The sequence below is a fragment of the Hemitrygon akajei genome, chromosome 19 (assembly GCF_048418815.1).
Source record: "Hemitrygon akajei chromosome 19, sHemAka1.3, whole genome shotgun sequence".
NCBI classification, from domain to species: domain Eukaryota; kingdom Metazoa; phylum Chordata; class Chondrichthyes; order Myliobatiformes; family Dasyatidae; genus Hemitrygon; species Hemitrygon akajei.
Genome location: NC_133142.1, coordinates 35,690,397 through 35,713,504, shown reverse-complemented (window position 1 = coordinate 35,713,504; position 23,108 = coordinate 35,690,397). Strand labels below are relative to the sequence as shown.

General features: G+C 36.7%; 1 protein-coding gene across 8 annotated transcripts in view; it reads left to right on the top strand.

Annotated features, from left to right (window-relative positions):
- foxp1b (forkhead box P1b) overlaps positions 1 to 23,108 on the top strand; it is a 528,108-nt gene that overhangs the window by 390,569 nt on the left and 114,431 nt on the right. For all 8 annotated transcript variants that reach the window (XM_073072380.1, XM_073072379.1, XM_073072378.1 and 5 more), the window contains one exon: positions 19,735 to 19,872. In XM_073072380.1, coding sequence (XP_072928481.1) covers positions 19,735 to 19,872 — 138 coding nt within the window. The remainder of the gene's footprint in view (positions 1 to 19,734; positions 19,873 to 23,108) is intronic.

The following is a 23,108-nucleotide window of genomic DNA, read 5'->3' as shown; positions in this document are numbered from 1 at the left end:
CCTGTTTCACACTACTCTTGGTGATTGAATACAGGAGTTTTTAGTTTGATGCCTTCTGTTATTTCCTCAGTTACTTTTTTTCCTGTTATTCAACAGGGTTTTATGGCAGGGTTTGACTTGGATTGTAAAAGGGTTTATGGAGTGAAGATACAAAATCTTGCTTTATGCAGGTTATAAATGTTGCTATTTGGCATATAGCAGGGTAGGACAAAGCCAGCTGTTGATTTTTTTTTATCTCTGCAACATTATCAAATTATAATACCAACCAACAAGTTATGCAAAAAAATCTAAAAGCCGGGTCACATATTAAATAGTAGAGAGGCAACAAAAAGGAAATTATAGACCTGTTAGCCTGACCTCACTGGTTGGGAAGATGTTGGAGTCAGGTGTTGAGGATGAGGTGATGGAATGCTTGGTGACACAGGACAAGATAGGACAAAGTCAGCATGGTTTCCTTTGAGGAAAATCTTCCCTGATGAACCTGTTGGTATTCTTTTAAGGAGATTACAGTAGGATAGGTAAAGGGGATGCAGAGGATGTTGTATACTTGGATTTTCAGAAAGCCTCTGACAAGGTGCCACACATGAGGCAGCTTACTAAGCTAAGAGCGCATGGTATTATGGAAAAGTTACTAGCATGGTTAGAGCATTGGTAGGAGGCAGCAAATGGGAATAAAAGAATCCTTTTCTGGTTGGCTCCCAGAGACAAGTGCTATTCTGCAAGGGGTTGGTGTTGGGACCATTTCTTTTTATGATATGTGTCTCTATAAATGATTTAGATGATAAAGTGGGTGGCTTTGTTGCCAGGTTTGCAGATGATATGAAGATTGATGGAGGGGCACGTAGTGTTAAGGAAACGGGTAGGATACAGAAGGACTTAAGGCAGAGTAGGAGAATGGGCAAGAAAGTGGCAAATGAAATACAACGTTGGAAAATGCATGTTCATGCACATTGGTAGAAGAAATAAATATGCAGATGATTTTCTAAATGAGGAGAAAAGCCAAAAATCTGATGTGCAAAAGGACTGGGGAGTCCTTGTGTAGAACACCCTAAAGGTTAACTTGCAGGTTGAGTTGGTGGTGAGGAAGGCAAATACAATGTTAGCATTCATTTCAAGAGGTCTAGAACACAAGAGCAGGGATGTGATGCTGAGGCTTTATAAGGCACTGGTGTGGCATCACCTTAAGTATTGTGAACGGTTTTGGCTCTTATCTAAGAAAGGACGTGCTGGCATTGGAGACGGTTCAGAGGAGGTTCACAAGGATGATACCAGGAATGAAAAAGTTCTCATATGAGGAATGGCTCTGGGCCCTGTACTCGCTGGAATTTAGAAGGATGAGGGGGGATCTGATTGAAACCTTTCAAATGTTGAAAGGGCTAGACAGAGTAGATGTGGAAAGAATGCTTCCCATGGTGAGGAAAATCTAGGACAAGAGGGCACAGCCTTAGAATAGCAGGCCACCCATTTAAAACAGAGATGCAGGGAAACTACTTTAGCCATAGGGTGGTGAGTTTGTGGAATTTGTTACCACGGGCAGTTGTGATGGCCAGGTCGTTGAGTGTATTTAAGGCGGAGATTGATAAGCTAAGGCATCAAAGGTTATGGAGAGAAGGCCGGTGAGTGGGGCTGAGGAGGGGTAAAAAGGATCAGCCATGATTGAATGGCAGATCGGAGCAAATGGCATAATTTTCTTATGGTCTTCTATTGTAGCATTGAACATATTTCAAGAAGCCAGTTCTTTAAAATACAATGTAAGAGAACTTTATGTTGCCTATGTGTATACAGTATGTTTCTTTTACATCTGAAAACACAGTGAAGGATGCAAAGATACATTTTTTGAACATTTAAGTTTCTTTTCAAAATCACAAATTTGGCCCAAATTTTCCACAAATAAAATGTCTTTGATCTGATGTGAAAATGTTGGCCTGCCTTCTGCAATGGTTTGGAGTTTTGGATAGATGTACACAAATACACTAATGACTGAAGTTTTTATGGAGCTGATTGCCATTCTGAAGTTTGCTTTACTCCGGCACTAAACTGCACATGGAGTCCGGCATGAATTTCTGCAGTTTCCCAGACTGGAGAAGCCAATGTGCTGAATTCCACAAACATTCATCAACTTCATTCATTTCTTTGCAGAGGGGGAGATGTAATTTTCAGATAATTTGCATTGTTTGAATTATTTTTAAATTATTTTCTAGCATTAGAGTTTATATTTTCAAATACTGTAAAATATTTAAGTGTCTGTAATGTTTAATAGATTTTAATATTGTAATGTTTAGAATCATCCTATCTGTTTCACCTGAGAGCACAACTTTTCAGACTTTGAAAGCATTTGTGAGAGCTAATTTCCTTGAAGTAATTGTTTCTTGATGTCCACCTCAAGATAAGATCAGATCAGATGCAGTATTTGGGCCAATAGTTAGTTCATCAACTTATAAACACACACACTCTTACACTCTCACACACTGGTTCTCACACATACATTCTCACAGACATACTCAACACACACTCTCTCCCACACTCTCTCACTCTTAATTAGCAGCAGGAGTAGGCCACTCAAATGTGGTTAGCCATTTTATAAGACCTTGTCTGCTGCTCATAGCAATCTTTCACTTCTTGCTTATTAACTAAAGACTGCCTCTGAGAACCTATGAAGAAGGGAATTCCATTGACTCAAGCATCTGGAAGAAAAGGAAAACCATTTCATTTTGTTCTAATGAACTTCTGGGTGGTACTGAAAAGTGTATCCTTCTATGCTTATGCTACTGGACTGTCAGCACGTTATCATATTCATAGGTCTATACTTCTGTCGGCTTTCTGAAATAAAAGACTTATTTTGTGTAAGAGTCAGCAATGGAAAAATTCTCCATTTGCAGATGATTTTATTTCTGTCAGTATGCCTGTGGATTCCCAGTACTGTACACCAACTCATACTGGTGAGGATGAACAGACATCTCCAGGTCTCTGATAGTGACATTATTGCCAGCAGGTGACTACAATCTGCCCATCAGGACATGATCTTTAATACTTTCCAGTGTGGCTCAGACAAGAATCAAGAACAAAAGCATATATTCTAGGTACATATTTTGCAATGCATTTATTGAATCAAACTTTCTTCAAAGGATGAGGGAATGGAATTATTATGTTTGATTCTGATATTAAAATTAGTTATGGACTTACTGAAATTGAAATGTAAGTTCAAACACAGGACAACATTTTTCCCCAGGGAGATCTGTGGGAGGAGAAATCAGCTATGTAAGTATGATGTTACCAAACAAAAACAATACTTTATAATTCTTTATGTAACTGGTGTTAAATTATCTTAATATGATAATTTAGGTGCTCCTAAGCAAAGCAGATAAATAGGACAGAGGTAGCATTAAAAATGTTTCTCCAAAACTGTTGCTATATATGAACAAGTTGAAGCATTCAGAGTACACTTATAAATTTCCACTTAAGCATACATGCATTGGACTACTTTTGAATATTGCCTTTTAGGTGCAGTTTGGCATGAAAAACAATGAATTTGCCATAGGAAAAAAAAACAAATTGTTTTCAGCGAATGCTCATTTAGAAAACAGGAAGTGGGAACAATATGACATTAGAAGTGCAGCATTGATTATACTTAATAAAAAAAGATCTCAGTACATAGCTGCTTATACAGTAGATTATTTAACATGAGCTAGAGCTGATAGATGTCAATAGGCAAAAACGCAAAACAGGAATTAACACGTGAAAACTAAGCTAGAATTCTTCCAGCAAACAATTGACTGTGAAGTCTCTTACACAAGGACTTCATTTCACCGGTCATCACAGGAGAGGAGTGCCACTGCAAGAGACTTCTGAATCTCATGGATTGATGATAGTGAGTAGTTCTATTGGTGAGCAGGGTGTGGCTTATTGGCTTTATATCACATCAGTCGGTGTTCACCCTTGTGGGTGTAATCTGTCTGTATCTGCAGAAACCTGGGCTTGTACAGGAGGCTTATTAGTGTTTCATGGCCCACCACTTTGTTTACTGCGGCAGCTAAATAGAGTTTGTCAGGTTTGTCAATATGATTGATTCCACAATTTTAGTACCTTTCCTCTGTAAAACTGACAATTTAATTTATCTGGGAGAAAAGCAGCACAACTTACTTTCTGCAATATTTTATCATTGTTGTTTCTGTATTTATCAGCTTGCTTTCAAAGCTCCTTTCATCATCGAAACCATTGTCATTTACTGTATTTTTCACCAGCAGGAGCAGATTTTACAAAAAAAAATATATTTATGGCAATTTATAACATATTAGAGTCATAAAATAGGAACATCCTAGAATATTTTTGATTCTAGCCAAAACCTTTGTAAATATTTCAATATTTTTATGTGATCATGCATTATGAAGTAACTGGGAAAATGAACAAATTAATTTGAATGCTGAATTTATACGTCATCTGTTCGCTCATGTGGAATATGCAGCATTAAGTAGTTTTTTTTTGGCACTGAACAGTCACATTCCTGCAAAGTCCAATAGGGTGTGAGAGGCAAGTAACTTGAATGTCAAACTTGTAATGTTTAGATTCAAATGAGATGTTGTCATAGTTAATGAAGCCTCAGGAAGTGAAGTAATGGGAGGGTGGTAATTTTGAAAACTGTGCAGTTTTGGTGTTGCTGGATTTTTAACTTGAAAAAACTTATTACTCTTTGAATAAAAGGGAGGTGCCATATTTTAGACTGTTTTATTTTGAGGAGACCACACCGGTTTAAAAGTCACTTGGAAAGCCATTGATTAGTTGACAAATGAATCACCTGTTCCCTAGTGTCTCCACAGTACGTACTGTAAGAAAATTGTTGATCCTATCATGGTTGTCACCATCTACAGGAGATATTTTGAAGTTTTTAGTCGATGTGTACTGTGTACTTAGACCAAAGTTTTTTGTCTTTTAAAGTAACTTTCTCTTTCAAATTTCATCATTAGAAAAAAATCTGAAACCTAATACTGTGCCAGTACAGGTTACTGAATGCACTATTCTTATCTAGAATGGACTGGTCTGAAGAGCTTAAAGCACTACTAAGACAATAAATATATTGTTTTGATGATTGGAGGGTTGTGGTTCAAGGATGTATCTGAGCCCCAATTCGCAGCTGTTTTGCCTTGGATGAATTCCACTGGCCAGGGGGATATAGGGACATGTTTTGATTTTCAGTTTCAACTTTCATTTTGCAATTGCAGTGTGGTGTTGTGTGAACAAAACTAAATGTAGCTGATGTATTCCAGCAATGTGCAGCTGACTTGGCATAGAATCTCAGAGTGCTGAACTGAGAACTGATTTGTCTGACAGTTTATAATCAAAGTTGATTTATTGTTCATTAGTAGTGCATTAGCCCTTTCAGGAAAGGCAGTTATTTGTGCAGTGGCCTGTCAACCAAAGAGACTGCTAGCACCTGTCATTTCTTTACCATGACATAGGCAACCATATATTACACTACTGAGTAGTGCATCTGCACAGTAGGACTGAGGCTGATATTTTCTTTGGCTGTCATTTTGCGTGCATATTTTAATTGATGGGACTGTAAGCAACAGCAACAGAATGTTAAACAAAACAAAATTTGTCAACTTTTGTCTGTTGTCATGGAAACTGGGATTAGCTTGTGTTGTTACAAAGATTGGAATGAAAACAATCTGTTCTGTAGTGTTGCACCAGGATGTATTGTGGATTGTCTTATGTGAATTTTCATGGGGCAGGGATTTTAAGGGTTGTGATCTTAATTAAATCTCAACTGGCTCAAATAATAGTTCTGAAGGCATGCAGCGTTGCATAACCTTGCTGAACGGGTAAACCATAAATCATCTGCCCACATGAAGGAAGAAGTGCTGTTGAACATGCTTTTTTAATTTTTAGGTGCAGTTTGAAGAGAATGCCACACAATGTAACATCATTCACAACATAATAGTCTGCCTTGAACTCTGAGGGGAGCTGTTATTTAAAACAAATGGTACAAGGCAATGAATGGAGAAGGGTGGGAAAGAAGGGGATAAGATGGAGCATTGCCATTTGTTTTGTTAGTTTTGGTATACATTTTGTCTATAATTTTCAGGCCTCCAAACATCTGAGTGCGGAGATAAGATGTTAAATCAAATATAGCTTATGTTTTCCCTTTCAAAATTGTTGTAAACACCTGTGGGTAACTAGAGCTGACTGTGGGAAAGTCCTGACACCACTAACTAAATATGTTGTTTTTAGGTGAAAGGCTTAACTGGTTCCTTTTAGTGGCTTGTTTGTTCAAAAAGAAAACAAAAATGACCTTTGGGAGAAAGATTATTGTTTGTTTTGGGAGATTATTAAATGCATGCATATGTGCTTTTACACTGAAACCTCGTGTTTGCAATATTCTGTTTATTTGGGCTGGAATTAAAATCCAAATCTTTCCACTGAGCTTTATATCCATGCTCATGACTTTCTGTTTGTAAACCATGTAAGTAAAGATACTAGTAAACTAATTTTACCTGGAAATTATCCCATTTTGCTTATCTCAAGTCCTGAAATTATCAGTGCCATGTTTAATATTTAGTTCATAAAAATTGCTATACTGGTTAATAAGAAATATCTTAACATGTAATGCTAGGTCATTTCATCTGGAACTATTAAAACAGCATGGCATTTTTCAAATAATGAAATGTAATTTTTTATTACTAACAAATGCTGTTTGTTATTTTTATCATCATAGTTCCTGAGCTGTTAAAATTAAGAATTTGTAGATGAAAATACTTGAATCAGTTGTTTCCGGTTTATGATTTTAATAGCCGTGCATCAGCATTCATGGAATTTCTCAAGCAGTTATACGCATGCCTGTACTTAAGAGAAAGATATATTTAAAGGATGAAGCGTGATTTGTTTGCATGACATACCCTTGCTACTGAAGTCAACTTCATTATTATTAAAATATTTCTGAACATGGTAAACCAACAATATCAGAAAGGTCATCCTCTCTGGTTTTCTCCGGGGCTTGTTATTTTGTACTTTTCAATTTTATTTGATGTCCTGACAAAACAAGATGACATGAGGAAGCATACATTAAAATCTGATTTTCATCTAACCTGTTACAACATTGGCAGCTTAATTTCTGTTGCCATTGATAGAAGTTGTCTCTTTGTGCAATTACTTTAATTGCCACACCACTCTGAAAAAAAGGTTTCTTTCAGTCCTTCCGATTTGTCTTGATTTGCTTTTGGCTTTTTGAATTCATTTTGACCTCTGACAGTTCAAGAGCATTCTGGATAGAGTGTGTCTTCATTAGGAGTGAATCAGTGAATGGTGAAATCATCAGAGGAGCGACTGATGTTTTCTCATTAGAATCTAATTCGCACCCTTTTGCTTAGTCTGATGTATAGCTAATTTTGCCCAAAGGGTTTTGTTCTGGTTCAGGCTGCTCTGTGCACATCTTGTGTATGTAAAATAAATAAAAGTTTAACACTGTTGAAGTAGAAACCAGTGGATTTTAGATCATGTAATGATAGAGCCTGAAAAGAGCAACTTATTATGTGCGGAATGTAATCATTTTGATCTATCAATGAGTTCATCTCTAGATTCGTAAGTTTAGACTGAATGTCTTGGTAATAGTGACTTGATTGTCAGTATTCTTGTCCCTCGTGCTGTGACAATTACCCAGAATATTCTCTAGGAACCTTTTGGATGTATATCTATTTTCAGAAAACATTTTTGGTTTTTTGCATTTCTTGAGACTGAGTGGCATCATATGCGGCAGGCTGACTATTTCTTTTGCAGTGGAGTACTTTAAAGTATAATTATTTGTTAAGCTACATATAGAAGCATGTACAAGATGTGTTGAAGTAACCAATTAAACAAAAAACAAATATTGCACCTTGGATATGTTTCCAACTATTGATTATGTTGCGTAACTTGTAAATCAATAGTGTCAGAATATTCTATTAATTAAATCATTTATCCTGCCTTCAGAAGTATACATAATACATTTTCTTTATTATAATAGAGGCTATTTTCAATTAAATCTTCAGCAGGCACGTTGAGTCTAACACAAGGCACATATATGGGCCGCTGTGTACATGGCCCATTAACTGTTCTCCATTTAATGATGATTGAATGAAAATTAAAAATTTAAGAGACTGATTGAACAGCTGGGGTAAACTTTCCTTCATCAAGTAGCAGTATCCAGCGTTAACTATTACACTGTGAAAATATTTCCGAACTGCCTGAACTTTGACTCCAGTAGAATAATCGTGATTCTGCAGAATGAAAGTAGGTACAGATTAATTAGACTTCAGTACTTGGGTTAATATTCTTAAGTAATTCTTAGGCTAACATTTTAGGATATATATGATGTTCTTAATATGGTATCTTGTGCTATGGCTGAATAAATCTGTAGTATGTAACTATTCTTAGAAAAATTAGTAGTTTCATGAATACTTGTTTCCAATGTATTTTCCAGAGGGTTGGTTTACATTTTTTAAGTAATACATTTTTCCAAATTTGAAACAACTCTGTATTTGTGATGAAACTTAATTTGAATGTATTTATTATAATTAGTCAGTCTAATTGATTCTGTCCGGTCACCTACCTTTGATCCTAGCTGGGATATAGTGCCTTTTGGCCTATATGAAGCGATCACATTGCTGGATAATCCATCTGAAATCATTCCTGGGGAGATTAAGTTCCAGATAGTTATTAGTGCAATGACAATTACAGAGCATTTGAATCCATTTAGAAAATATTTCTTTAAGCACTGTGGCTGAATTAGTATTTGACCGTAAGGATTTAATATAGCATGCATTATGTACACACTGATTCGCATCTATATATCTATGCACTGGTAGCCAAAATCAGATCAGGTTGCTCTGAAGGTCTATAATGCATGCTTAAAATTACTATTAGGCCTCCACTTTACAGGTGGAATGAACACTATACGTGTTAGCGATCCCTTTGAGAAAATGGCCTGTAACTTACTGTTTGCGTACCATGACCATTTCTTTAGATGTGCAGCAGCCAAGCCAAAGTCCCTGAAGGGAAACTGGAATACCAAACAAAGAAGTAAGCTTTTCTACTCGCCTTAATGCAGGGGCAGAAAAAAAGCAGTAAGAGTTTCACATTAAAACATCAGGTTTCTGACTGTTGCTTTCCCTCCCATCTTGATTTCCCCTTTCCATTCCTGTCTCAGAAATCTTGAGGTCCTAACCAGCGCTTGTGCTTGCTAGTCTAGCTTTCCAGGCCTTCAGTGACTTGCTCAAGGCCCCTGCCCGATCCCTAGTGCAGCTGGTACTTCCCCAGTGAGGGTAGTAGACCAGTTTGTTGTGGTTCTAGCTTTTAACTTGTTAGGCATGTGCAGTGCGCACAGCTCAATTTTGAGTTGGAAAGTAAACACCTCCAGTTGTTATACCATTATTTTAGTAATAGCACTAAAATACATTAAAATCTTTCCAATATATTGAAGGTTGCATTAATTGGTTAAAGATTTCATGGCCTTTCTAATATTTTCAAGTAATTTGTTGAGAGATTTAAATAATATTTTCTTCATCACTTAAGAAAAGCTGTTGAGAGGGCAATTTCTATTGCTGTAGTAAAACACTTGGTACACATTCACCTTTTAATGGTGTCATTTTTTTCATGATCTATACTTTGTCTTTTATAGATGACTGTATTCTGCAAAAAAATTGATTGATCAGCACATGCGTATATCTAATCATCCTTGTAACAAAATGTATTAGGATTATATGAAGAGCCCGTGTATTTTAGTAACTGATAAAACAAATAAGTATTGTGTAGTCACAGCAATCTATGAATTGGAACATGTATCTAGGTAATGAATTTTATATTTTCTCTTTAAAAACAAACCTTCAAGCTAAATATCATTTGCTTCATTATACAGGATCTGCAAATGTCAAAGAATGTAAGCTGCATTTTTCTTTTTATAATAAATTCATTTCAATATCATGGTTTCTTTAGTTTATCCAGTTAGTAAATATTTTCTATATATGAATCAATGCAGATTATTTAAGTAAAAATCTGAAAATAATCTCCTGGTGCCCGTTTTATTAGAAATTATTAACTGGTTTAGTATAACTAATAATAGGAGAACCCTACCATTTTTTATGTTTGTATTTTAATGATTAAAAACATGCCTGATTCAAAATGAAACTTACAGGCTTAATATACTTGTTAACAATATTGATTCCAGAATAACAACACTTTTGATGGTCTACATAATTTTCTTTTACATTAGAAATAATTGCTCGTGTTTTTCTTTTTTGATTTCATGCCATGTAATTGAACAGACATTGAAGTCTCACAGCCTGAGAAAGACCATAACTGGTAAATCATTGTTAGAATTGTTGAGAAAATACATACAAGCTATGTTTTCATTTTCTTTGGTCGAGCTACTTTGGAATACCAATTAGATGTGCAGTAAAAATGAACTGTATTAATAAAGTGTAGATTGAAGTGTATTAAGGTTATATTTGTTTGACTAATTTTATTTTTTGAATATAGTTAAAATATCCAAAATAAGTAGTGTTTGTGGCATGTGTGACTGAATAAAGTATTTAAGAGTTAGCTTGCTTCGGTAAATAGTGTTTCCTCTTCCCATGATGAGGACCGTGTCCATCAATGGTATCAACGGAGGCCATGAATTTTATTGTTTCAAGAAAACTGCACTATTTAGCTGAGCTGTGAAATGAAGTCAGCTACCCAGTGCAAGCTAGATGGCTCAGAAAAGGATAACGAGATTATGTCACCCTAATCCAGTTTTCTGCATTTGCTTGTTAACACACAGAATAACATCAAAATAGAATTGAGGACAGGTTGTCTGACAGCACTGTTGGAATAATTTTTTACAAAGTACTTTGTAAAATCTTAAGGGGCAACATTTAATTTTGGTTTTTGATACTGGGCGTATGCATTTTCTGTTAGTTATACTCATCTCCATATCATTGATTCCATTTAAGCCAATAGAAGTTAGTGGAACTGGCAGCACTTATTTACTGCTGGAACCATAGAAGGATTTCTCTCATGCTAATATTGTCGCTGACTAACTGGACTATGAAAATGACCCACCCATTCCTCAATCATACTTTAATGACTTGTGCACACGGAGAACAGCATGGCCTCTGTCACCCACACTGTTCTGAAGTCTGAACAGAGAAATTACATTTTTATACAGAATTGTCTAGCATTTACAGATATTGACCAATTGGTAACATTTTGTATGTTCAAATTCTTTACTTCCAAAATCAATTGTCTTTCACCATACTGGTGTTAAAAGTCAATAGAAACTAGTAGTAATGAAATCACACAGGAGTCAAGTATGATGTTCTGCCAAGAGGTTATTCCCTTAATGGAGAAGGCCTGGGACTTAATGTGGGGAGGCTGATGCATGGGCAGCCACCACACATTCAAGAATGGCAGATTGGGGTCCAGTTTCAATGGCACGACATCCAAGACAACAGGGAACCCTTCATTGCTACAGCCTTCCTCCACCTTCACTGCCTTTGTGATGTGTCATCATTTTCCACCAGCTCCTGCACTGAGGTCTTGGTTGGATCAACCTTTGTCTGGGAACCTCCCCCGTGACCTTACTGCCATGGGTGACCCTACCAGGAGCTAAGTTCCAGATGGCATCACTCTCGGGGTCTCAGAGCCTCACATGCTTCTCTACCCTGACAAGGTGATGATCCTTGGAGGATCATCATGGTACTAAGTGTCCTGATACGCTGTTTGATAGTGGCATGTAGCAAGGTAAAGAGGTTTATGTTTTGTAATTCTTTGGTAAAGAATTTGGGAAACAATTTATGTTCCATTATAAGAAAAAAATAAAGGCAATGATGTTGACTTCCAGATATCACATCAGATCTGGCATGCAGTTAGCCCTTGGTAGTTGATGCAGCCTCCACGTGTATCAATCATATGGCTTATGTGGTAAAAGAAAATTAAATTTCAGCTTTCAGTTCCTGTCACTATTTTTTTTCTGTTAGGTTGTGAATTCCAGTACAACTATTAATTTTAGTTAGCGTTCCATTGTGGTTTTAATATGCTTGTTAATAACCATAGAAATATGCAAATAAGATGTAAATTCAATTGAAAGATTTATAATTTAGATGTGATCAAGATGCAATCAGAAAATATAAAGCTGGTCACAGTGTGGTATAACTGCTGCTTCACTAACATTGGAGACTGGCCTGGTGTAACATTTCCTTTCTTGTGCATTTTTTGCATATTTTTATATGTTAAGTTTTGACTTAGTACAACAAGGACATAAGAGATAGGGTTGGCACTGAATTGTTGGATGAATTTTTTGTATAAAATGAATCCATAGGGATTATGCTAACCATTAATATTTCATCTGATTAGGTATTCACAGACTTCATCAAGTATAACTAGTAATAAACTACTGTATTTCCTAATTCATTGCAAATTAGACTAGCCACTTTTGCTGCATTAGTATTTACTCTGAGTGAATATGGATGGCATTAAAACTAATAATTAATGTAGTACAACTTCCTTTTCTGTGCTGGATGCTATTAATAATAAATACTGACAATCAACACAGGCACACCTCAAGGATGAGTTCTTATCCTGCTGCTTTACTCTCTCCACACTCATGATTGTGTGGCTAAGCACTGCTCAAATGCCATTTATAAATACTCCACTGTTGGTAAAATCTCAGATGGCAACAAATGGGCATAGAGTAACATAGATTGGCTGGTTGAGTGGAGTTGCAACAACAACCTTACACTCAGTGTCAGTAAGACCAAGGAATTAATTGCGGATTTCAGAAAGGGGAATTTGAGTGAATACACACCAGTCATCATTGAGGCGTAAGCAGTAAAAAGGGTGAGCAGCTTTAAGTTCCTGGATGTCAATATCTCCTTGGCCCAACAGATTAATTCAATCATCAAGAAGGCATGCCAGCAACTGTACTTTATTAGGAGTTTGAGGAGATTTGCTACATCACTAAGGACTTTTGCAAAGTTCTATTCACATACAATAGAAAACCTTCTGACTATTAGCATTACAGCCTGGTATAGATGCTTCAATGCACAGGACTGAAAGAAAACACAGGGAGCTATGGACTCAGACAACTCCATTCTGGGCACAACCCCACCATTGAGGGCATCCTCGAGATTTTGTGTCTCAAGAAGGCATCATCCATTATTAAGGACCCTCAACATCCAGGATATGCCCTCTTCTCATTACTACCATCAGGGAAGAGGCACAGAAGGCTAAAGACCCACACTTCCCACCACCAATGGTCCATGAACCTATGAATACTGAATTTTGTTTTGCACCACTCATTTATTTTGTAATTTATAGTACTACAGCAAAACAGTAACTTTCACATTATATAAAACAGTGATAATAAACCTGATTCTGATTATAAAAGCTTTTAATTGTTTCTTTTTCTATTTTGGAGAACCAAAAAAAGTTTTTTGTAAGATGCTCAATTAGCCTGCTCACCAGTGCTTCAATGCTATTATGGACAAGGCTACATGATTTAGAGGTAGTTGCATATCTTACAATAAGTGGAAGATTTCAAAAGCTAAATGTGATGTCAGGGTTCTGTTGCTCATGTGTTGGAGCGAAGTCTGGATACGTAGAGAGTTTGAGACAGAATATATATTTTATAGTCAAACTTTCTTTTTTCGTCTTTTTATACGGAATTATTATCATTAATACACTTAGGACAACAAAAACAACAATCAAAGCAAGTTATTTAGGACTGTCTAAATGCAAAATGTTGAACTATTCAGATCTGATCCCATTATCTCAGACATAGGGCTTCCTTTTGATTCCTGATTTTCAGTTTCTTGGGCATAGAGTGCTCTAACTTTATGAAGGTTGATCTCACTGAATGTGTTGCACAAGTGTGAGATTTCTGTCCCTCCTTATATAAGTACCGAGATTATGAGTTGAAGAGTCCTTGAAAGTGAGTCTTTAGGTGGTGGGAACAGGTGATTGATGGGGGCAAGTGAAGTTGAGTGAAGTTATCCTCTCTGGTTCAAGAGCCTGATGGTTGAGGGGTAATATGTGTTTCTGAACCTGGTGTTGTGGTTCCTGCAGCTCTTGTACTTTCTTCCTGATGGTAGCAGAGAGAAGAGAGCATGACCTGGATAGTGGGGGGTGGGGGGGGTGTCTTTGATATTGGACGCTGCTTTCCTGTGACAGCACTCTGTGTTGATTTACTCAATGGTGGGGAGGGCTTTACCCATGAGGGACTGGAGCATATCAACTACTTTTTGTAGGCTTCTGCATTCGAGGGCATTGGTGTTTCTATACCAGACCTTGATGCAACCAGTCAATATACTGTCCACCACAAATATAAAGAAGTTTATCAGAGAACTTCAAGACAATAAAGGTACTACCATGCTTTCTTCAAAATGGCACTTACATTGTGGACCCAGGACAGATCCTCTGAAATGATTACGTCAAGGAATTTAAAAGTTGCTGACCTTCTCCACCTCGGGTTCCTTGATGAGGACTGGCTCATTGACCTCCAGTTTCCTCCTCCTGAAGATAATGATCAGCCCCCTTGGCCCTGCTGACATTGAGTGAGAGATTGTCGTTGAGGCACCACTTAGCTAGATTTTCAATCTCCCTCCTTTATGCTGATTTGTCATCACCTTTGATTCAGCCCACAACATTGGTGTTGTCAGCAAATTTATAGATGGCATTGGAGCTGTGCTTAGCCTTACAGTCATAAAGTATAAAGCGAGTAGAGCAAGATTTAATTCATGGGTAGTTAGAAGTGGACAATTAGTGCAAGTTTGCTGATGATCTCCAAATGCTCACCAAATGTCAAGAAATTTAAAGAAAGTTAACTGGCTTAAACCTTTCAAATCATTAAAGCCATGTTTTTTTTATATAACCTTGGAGGGCTGTGCACTCTCCCACTCCCAGAGCACTAAGCACAGTTAGTGGTTGTACACCCCCAGAGGCACGAGATGTACCTTTCCATCATTGCAAGCACAAGAATGTGTGGCGATGCTTGTAGGCTGCCTACAAGATTGTGTGTTAAGCAAAGGTTGCATTTCATTATATGCTTTGATGTGCACATGATTAGTAAATAAATTTAAATCCTTAATAGATTGTCATTGTCATAAAAATGGATAATATTGACTGTATCCTGTAAATATACATTGGACACTTAACATTGTGTATTCTGGAAGATGTCTATTCATTCATTAGTCTTTGATTATCTGGGACTGATCTGAATTCATCTGTACAAATCTTCACAAAGCATCATTTAAGTTGTCTTTGCTAGATGAGTCCTTCTTTGTGAACCTATATAATTGGCTGAGGATGTGAGTAAATGAAAAGGATGAAGCTTTATTGTGGTTAATGCTTATGAAATTCAGTGTTTTCCTGAAGTGGATGGATTGTGATTAGAATTATTTCTGGGTCGAATTGCACCACCCCAGAAATCTGACAAGGACAAAGCCTTTCCAGGGACAAATTGCACTTGCAATGATGATTTGCTTCTCATATAAGATATGGACTTCTTGATCTTTAATGCTCCTTTAGAATATTTCTGGTTTGGTGACATATCAGGACATACTCCCAGTTCCCAGGCTAGAGCAGTTTTTGATTAGGTCCCCACAAATTTATTTATATCATATTTCCTCCTCATTATTCCCCCACCCTTCACACCGACTTCCACTTTTTCCCTCCTCTATCATACTGACCCCCTCCCTCTACCTAAAAACTTAGGTTCCCCTCCACAACAACCCTAATCTTTTGACAAGCTCCCTTCCTATGCATAATACAACACAGCCTTTGGCCTCAATGACCCAATCATTATACCTCTCTTTTCCCAAGCCCGTGATCTGTTACCTTAAATAGATTAAGGATCTCTTTACATTCCCTGGCCCACCACCTCATTAATAGTGATCTCAACCCATTCCCACATTAACTTGTCATTTTCCTTTGTGTTGAGGGTTAAATGTGTGAAGGTCATTACTTGCACCCAATTCCATGGCCTTTGGGAGCCATGATTTTTTTTACACAATTGGACAACAATCAGAACAGTTATTGACAGAACGCATAAAAGTGGATTAATGTGCTTCGGTGGATGCCAATAAATTTCATGGCCATAAACCTTATAGTTTTAAACCAATTTATATACTGGTTTAAAACTAAATGGGTCTCCATTACATGACCCAATCTGTTGGCTGGTTCAGAAGAGAATTACCTGGATGTGGAACTATGGTTTATTAATGTTTAAAGAATGCATAGAGCATGCTTAAAACTTTAATGTGTGACTTAAAAGTCAAGTGAAGTACTTTAATCTTTAAACAGTGTCAGGCATTGAAATATCCTTTCCTCTGATACAGAAGGACTTGAGTTGGAGCCCTGAAGTAGATGAGCACATAATCCAGGCTGGCACTTCCCTGCAGTATTGGAGGGGGATTACATTGTTGTAAGCAACTTTTAAAATACAGTTGAGTTTAAAGGAGTTCCAACTACCTGTCAAGTGAATATAAAAACTTTCATTCCATAATTTGGTGAGGTGGGTCTTGATGCCCTCACAGCTTCCCCATCCCAGCGCCATCACCAAAATACATTACTTCGGTGTTTCTTTCACTTGTTGCTTGTGGGATCTTGCAGTGCACATATTTAACACTGTTTTGACCCACAAAATATTCATTTTTCAATAGTAATTTAATGGTTGTGAGGCACTTGGAATGTTTTGCAGAAGTTCTGTGTGTTTCTTTTTAAACAATAGTGCTAAAGTTATATCCTAAAAGAATATTAGTAATTGTTACTGTTCTTTTTCTCATTATGTGTTCCATCATTCCACAACGGTTGTATGGCTATTTATTGAGCACTTAGTGAAATCACAGAATTTGTTCTTTTTATTGAAGATGCTTGAGTAGTTACAGTATTATTTTGGTCAGTACAGTTCATTAGGAAGCATGTTTCCAAATTCTGATACACCACCCGTGTTTTGGTCACACATGGATACATGCTGTTCTCCCTCATAAACACTATATTATTTATAAATCTGTGACGTATTATGATTGATGGATAATAACTGCCACATGGAATGAACAATTCATTTATTAGTGGAGCTGGATCTAGACTGGTTCATAAATGGGTGGACCTTTATTTGGAATGAATAGTGCAGTTAAATCACAAAAATATCATTTTTACAGACAATATATTTTTATATTTCTATTTGAAGCAACAATATGTTTGTAAAAAAAAAAGTAAACTAAAGAGCCATGTCTTTAATGGATGTATATCTTAAATTTCCTTTGCACAGCATCAATTTTATTTCTTTCTGTGTAGTGTAAATTGCTTTTGAAAAACCCATAAGGTCACAAATAAAATTTCATACAGGAAAGTACGTCACACTGTGGTTGTCCTTTTAACTTTCAAATCATATTTTAACTCGAGGTAACCAGTTAATGACTATCTCTGCTTTTTAAGCTGTTTTGTCAAAGGTGTACGTTGCAAATCAGATTTAACATCGAGCATGTACTTAAGGTATGTTTGTTTTAAACATAAGAAAGTTATTATTTCATTGCATGAATTATGTGCCTTTTTCCAAAAACACATTTGTAATTAATTTCTCAGCTATATCTTTAATCAGTCATGTTTTCTCAATATTTTATGTGATTCAATTCAGAGTCTTCCAGAAAAGAATTTTGTCATATATGATTTATTTACTCACATTATTTTGTTTTCCTATACATAGTAGAATACTTTTCAATGCATTTTGAATGCAGTTGATATACAATGCTCGGCACTAGATACGTACAAATCGCTTTTCTTTTTGCGTAAGTGACATTTCTGTTCAGCGTTCTGTGTGCTAGCTTTCAACATCCAGTGCTTAGGTATTTATTTGTGTTAAACTATTCTCTATAGTGTGCCTTGTAGCAGTTTTCAGTCATTCAACAAGGGATTAAATGGCACTAGCTGGAGTGATCAATAGGTTAAGAACTGTACAATCACTCTTGTTGCTAATGACCTCTGTAGTAATGTGTAATAAAGTGTGTGCTATAATAGCCTACTGCCAATAGCCTAATGCTGCATGCTCTTTGATTTCTGAGATTAGTTACTACACAAAAGACAATAGGACAGTACATGCACATTTTCAATGTGAACTTCCATCATCCTACCCCAAAATAACCAGTAAACTTGGTGAGTCTGAGTTTTTTTTCACGGAAATACGTTGCTGTCACGAGGCTCGGTTTAAGAGTTTGCAATGTTCCTTCATCTGTCTGACCTTCATCAGTGATTTAAGTTTGTCAAGATTAGTGATGCTGAGAAATCAGGACATCAGTGCAAAATGACTGTGAAATGAGGAAAGTGAATGCACTATGCAAATGACGGGAGGAATCAGTGAGGGTGGTGGCCTATATAGATGTGATAAAATAGAATGCATGTCTTAAATGTAGAAATACTGAAATATGTCTCCACAGCATAAAGCTGAATAAGTTTGTTTCCTGGATCTCTGTTTCTGGCATTGTTATTCAATACCTATCTAAATCCTTTCACTGGCACTAACTATTTTTAGGTAGGAAAACAAAATCCCCAAGGATGATATAAAGCTATGGATCAGTTTACACTTTCATGTATCTACCTTTGTGTGATCAATGGAAGTTTGCATCCATGGGTGAAATAAATGTAAACCAGATGGTATTCAGAAATCTTGTACAAAGTTTAAGCCATTTATCTGTAAAATAATAAAATGACATTTAAAATAATTTCACCAGGTAGCACGTGTTTTAATCAGGGTTTACAAAAGTACTTTTCAGCTGATAAAACATTAAATGTGTTACTACTGTTTGTTGGTTTCTAAAGTGGTGCTGCATTGCAATGCTTGAAATTTGTATCCAATACCCCCAGCATTTCAACAGAATGTAGTGATTGATTTCAATAGCTGAATTTCATTCTACAAACATACAAAATTTATAGGATTGTCATTAAGTGTAAGCTTGAAAATAACCATGCAACCTTGTTTGAGACAGACTGTCATTTTAATGTCGACTTCATTATCAGAACAAAACATCATCCTTCCGACACAATGTACAGGTTACTCGGTTTCAGTTTTGGAAGGATGTCCATGTTAACAGTTGCAAATGTGAAATGCTATCAGGTTCATCACTGTAACTGTTTGTCACTGAAATGTCAGTTAAAAAATCTGCTACAACTATGTCAGCAATATAAAAAGATCAGCAGCATTCATAGTTTAGATCGACATACACACAATTGAGATCACAGTGGATGCTGCTTTAAGGAAATGACAGATCTTCTGTTGGGACAAGCTATAGCAATTCAGATCTGTATTACTGATAGCAGTATTTGTCCTTTTTTATTTACATTTATAGTAGCAAATTAGCATACAGCTTTCTTAAAGTTGATTTCAAATTTTAAATACTCTGAGGTAGGCTAAATTGCTAAGATGATTATTATGAGATGTCATGTTCTTCGATTCAATTCTTAACCTACTTCTAAGCCAAGAACTAAGAATAGAGGATACAGAACGCTGATGTAATAATCAAAATATGTAATATTTTAACATTTGATCTCTGTTCCTAAACAGGTTAAAATGCAGCATACCAATTCCAATTAAGCTTGAATTCTGTTATGTTATTGTTTTTGAACTACTTTAGCAAAGTCAGCATTTAACTCAAATCTACTATGTGACAGTCATCACAAATAATTGTGGAACTTTGGGAATGTTCTGTCCCTTATTTTCATGTGTTATGTCTTTAGGTACCGGTATCAGTGGCTATGATGACACCTCAAGTGATAACTCCCCAGCAAATGCAACAGATTTTGCAGCAACAAGTATTGACTCCTCAGCAACTCCAAGCCTTGCTTCAGCAGCAACAGGCTATCATGCTGCAGCAGGTAACCACCATGACCACCTGTTAAATCTAATGTCCAGAGACAGCTCAGTCAAAAGTGAAAAGAACTTGTAGCTGAGTTTAAAATTAGACAGAAATATACAACTCAAATTCTTTCCTGATTAAATTATGAGTAAGGTTACATGTGCAGTTAAGTTTCACCTCTGGAGTGAACCCTACCTCAGTATTTTTCCCTCACTTTAATTTAGTTTTATTATATATATTGTAATATATAGTTTTTATTCTTATGTATTGCAATGTACTGCTGCCACAAGACAACAAATTGCACGACATATGCCAATGATATTAAACCTGATTCTTGAGATATTGATGGAGCGTCCCTAATGATTGAAGATGTCCTCCTCAATGGGCTAGAATTGTTGGATCTAGTCTGTCTGTGATTTCTTTATGTGTATAAACATCAGTGCATTAGCAATGACATAGGTCTCAGTAGAGGAGAAAATACACTAATCCCATTTTATTTTCCCCACATTCCCATCAACTCCTCCTAGAATCTACCACTACCATAGGCATAGGGTAATTTACAGTGGCCAATTAACCTATCAACCCTTACATCTCTGGGACGTGGAAGAAACAAGGAAGATATTCAAAATGCACACAGAGAGCACAGGAGGTCAGTATTAATTCTTGGTCGCTGGAGCTCTAGGCAGCAGCTCTATTATTTGTCTTTGATCCCTTTAGGGTTGTTTATGACCTTACTTTTTCCTACCAGTCCCTATCTACATCCCAACATTTTATATTACCTCAATATGAATCCCAGCAATATCCCTCCTCTGGTTTTATACATTAGATTCCTCTCACTTACCAAGATTAGGACTGCCCAAATCTTCATTGCAAGTATTTGAACCTCTTTTAATTGTATGATAGTTAGAGATATCTTAAAACTGATCAACTAGATTGAAATAATAAATAATAAAATAGTTAAGAACCTTGAAATGCCAATATAATATTTAAACATTGAAAATGAAGTAATTCAAATAATTACCAGCCTGTTCAAAAGTATGGCACCATCCCCTATATGCCAGCCTTCCCTGTAAAAACTGATGGTCAGACACATTGTGTCTAGCTCAGTAACACAGGAGTTAGTGCTGCTGCCTTACATCTCTAGTAGACACCCCTGTTCAATTTTAGCAAACAGTTTACACATTCTCTCCTTGATTATGTGTGTTTTTCTCTGAGTGCTGGTTTCCTCCCACACCTCAAAGACCTTCTAGTAAGTTAATTGGCTACTAAAAATCACCTGTAGTGGTAGTTAATACTAAAAAGAATCAAAAAGAGTGTTGATGAGCATGTGTGAGAGTGAATAAGTTGCAGTTACAAGGATGGGAGGAATGGGCCAAATGGCCTCCTTCTCTGCCGTTATAAGTTGGTTAAATGCATTCATCTCCTCTCTCTCACATAGTGCTCCCCCACTGACTCAGTAGTGAATCTATGAGCTGGTAGCAGTCGCTCAGTGTGCTGTAGACATGAGCTGGAAATATTTTACCTTACCTTTTGTGGCAAAACAGGAGTCAGATTTGGCAGCTCCTGGCCTTCAGGTCATTTGGGCTCCCACATTTGGCTGAGCATTCTCAGAGTACAAGACAAACTGAGCCACAAATGACTGACAGCTGGCAGTCCCCTGTTGTCAGTCAATTTGATTTGCCCTCATATCTCCATCTTTGGCAAGTTGTCTTTGCTGGCTCTATTCATTTTGTGAAGCTCATTAAATTTTCTTGTGGCAAAAACTTAATCCAAATGCAGGTTTCTGAAGCAAAATATTGCAGCAGAATATTGGCCCAGTTTCATGATTGTGGGTATATGCCTGGAAAGTTGGGATTTCCACCTAGCAGAGAGCTGTTCCTCTAATTTTAGCCTAATTTTTAAACCCTGGGTTATTTATATATAGGAGTATTTTTCCCATGACTCTGGTGTGGAATCAAGACAGACAAAGGGGCATGAGGCAGAGAAACTCGAAATATTATTTAAATAAAATTTGGAAATTATTTTGGGAGCTACATGCAGCATAAATCTATGTATGACTCTCAAACCCAAGTGCCAAAAACACCTCAAGGCCCAATTCTCTGAATTTTAAATGCTAGCCATCATATTTATAAAATACCTTTACTCTCCAGTAGTAACTGTACAAAGGCATAGTTACATTGATAAAATTTAGTTTCCACATTGTTGTGCACCTTAGATCTGTCAAAAAATTACTGGAGTAAGAGGGGGAAAACCTTAAATCATTTGTTTTGAAATTGAGTTCCCCTTCTGGTACACTAAATGTGCTGCATTTGTGTGAACTTCCTCTTGAGTTATCTAAACAAGTGACATAAAAAGGGCAAAAATATATTAAATAAAAACAGAAAATGCTGGCAGAACTCAGCAGGCCAGACAGCATCTATGGGAGGAGGTAGTGATGACGTTTCGGGCCGAAACCTCTGTCACATTGTCTACACAGGCACTGTTATTGAGCATAAATACTTGTTGCTCTTGTCAGTGGATGCAGAGTGTGGTCAGAACAGACCAGCTACAGGAAATATTACTACGAAAATGAGAGAAAGCACAAAAGAAGGGGAAAACTGAAATATTCGCCATTGCAGTCCAAAGCTTTGATTGAGCCCTGTTTCAATGTTGGCCTTGCAATTCTCTAAAGTATGTGCTAATCAGCTGGTAGCCATCAGAGCACCCTATGTTAAGATACAGAAAAGAAATTCTGCAGTCATTGAGGAATGCATATTGATGCTTTGGTATAAATATTGTACAATAGGAATTGAGTTTGGCAAATCAATTGGGTTGAATATGGATTATCACCTGGAGACACTTATTCTCAGCTCCTTGCCGATCATCAACAGGGTTGACTGCTCAAGGAAGATCACAAATTGCGCATAAAATGCACCAGTTTGTTATGGTAATTGTGGAAATGGCTACTGACGAAATGGCATAATGACGTCAATAGCTGTGCAACTGAAGCTGAGGAAATGTCGGTCACGCTCTGGTGAATTGAGCACAGAAAAGTCCCAGCCAATTTAACTGAAAAATTACGCTAGCCTGATCTAACCTGGTGATGATTTGAGTAAAAAGATTCAATTTCCACACATAATTATTGGATAACATTATACAATTCAGCCTACATCAACAATGAATAAACCTAAACTTTGTACTGATTCAGATATTTTGCTGGACTTGATGAGCTTTTCTACACCTGACTAATTTTTTATGGTTAAGTCATAGACCGTC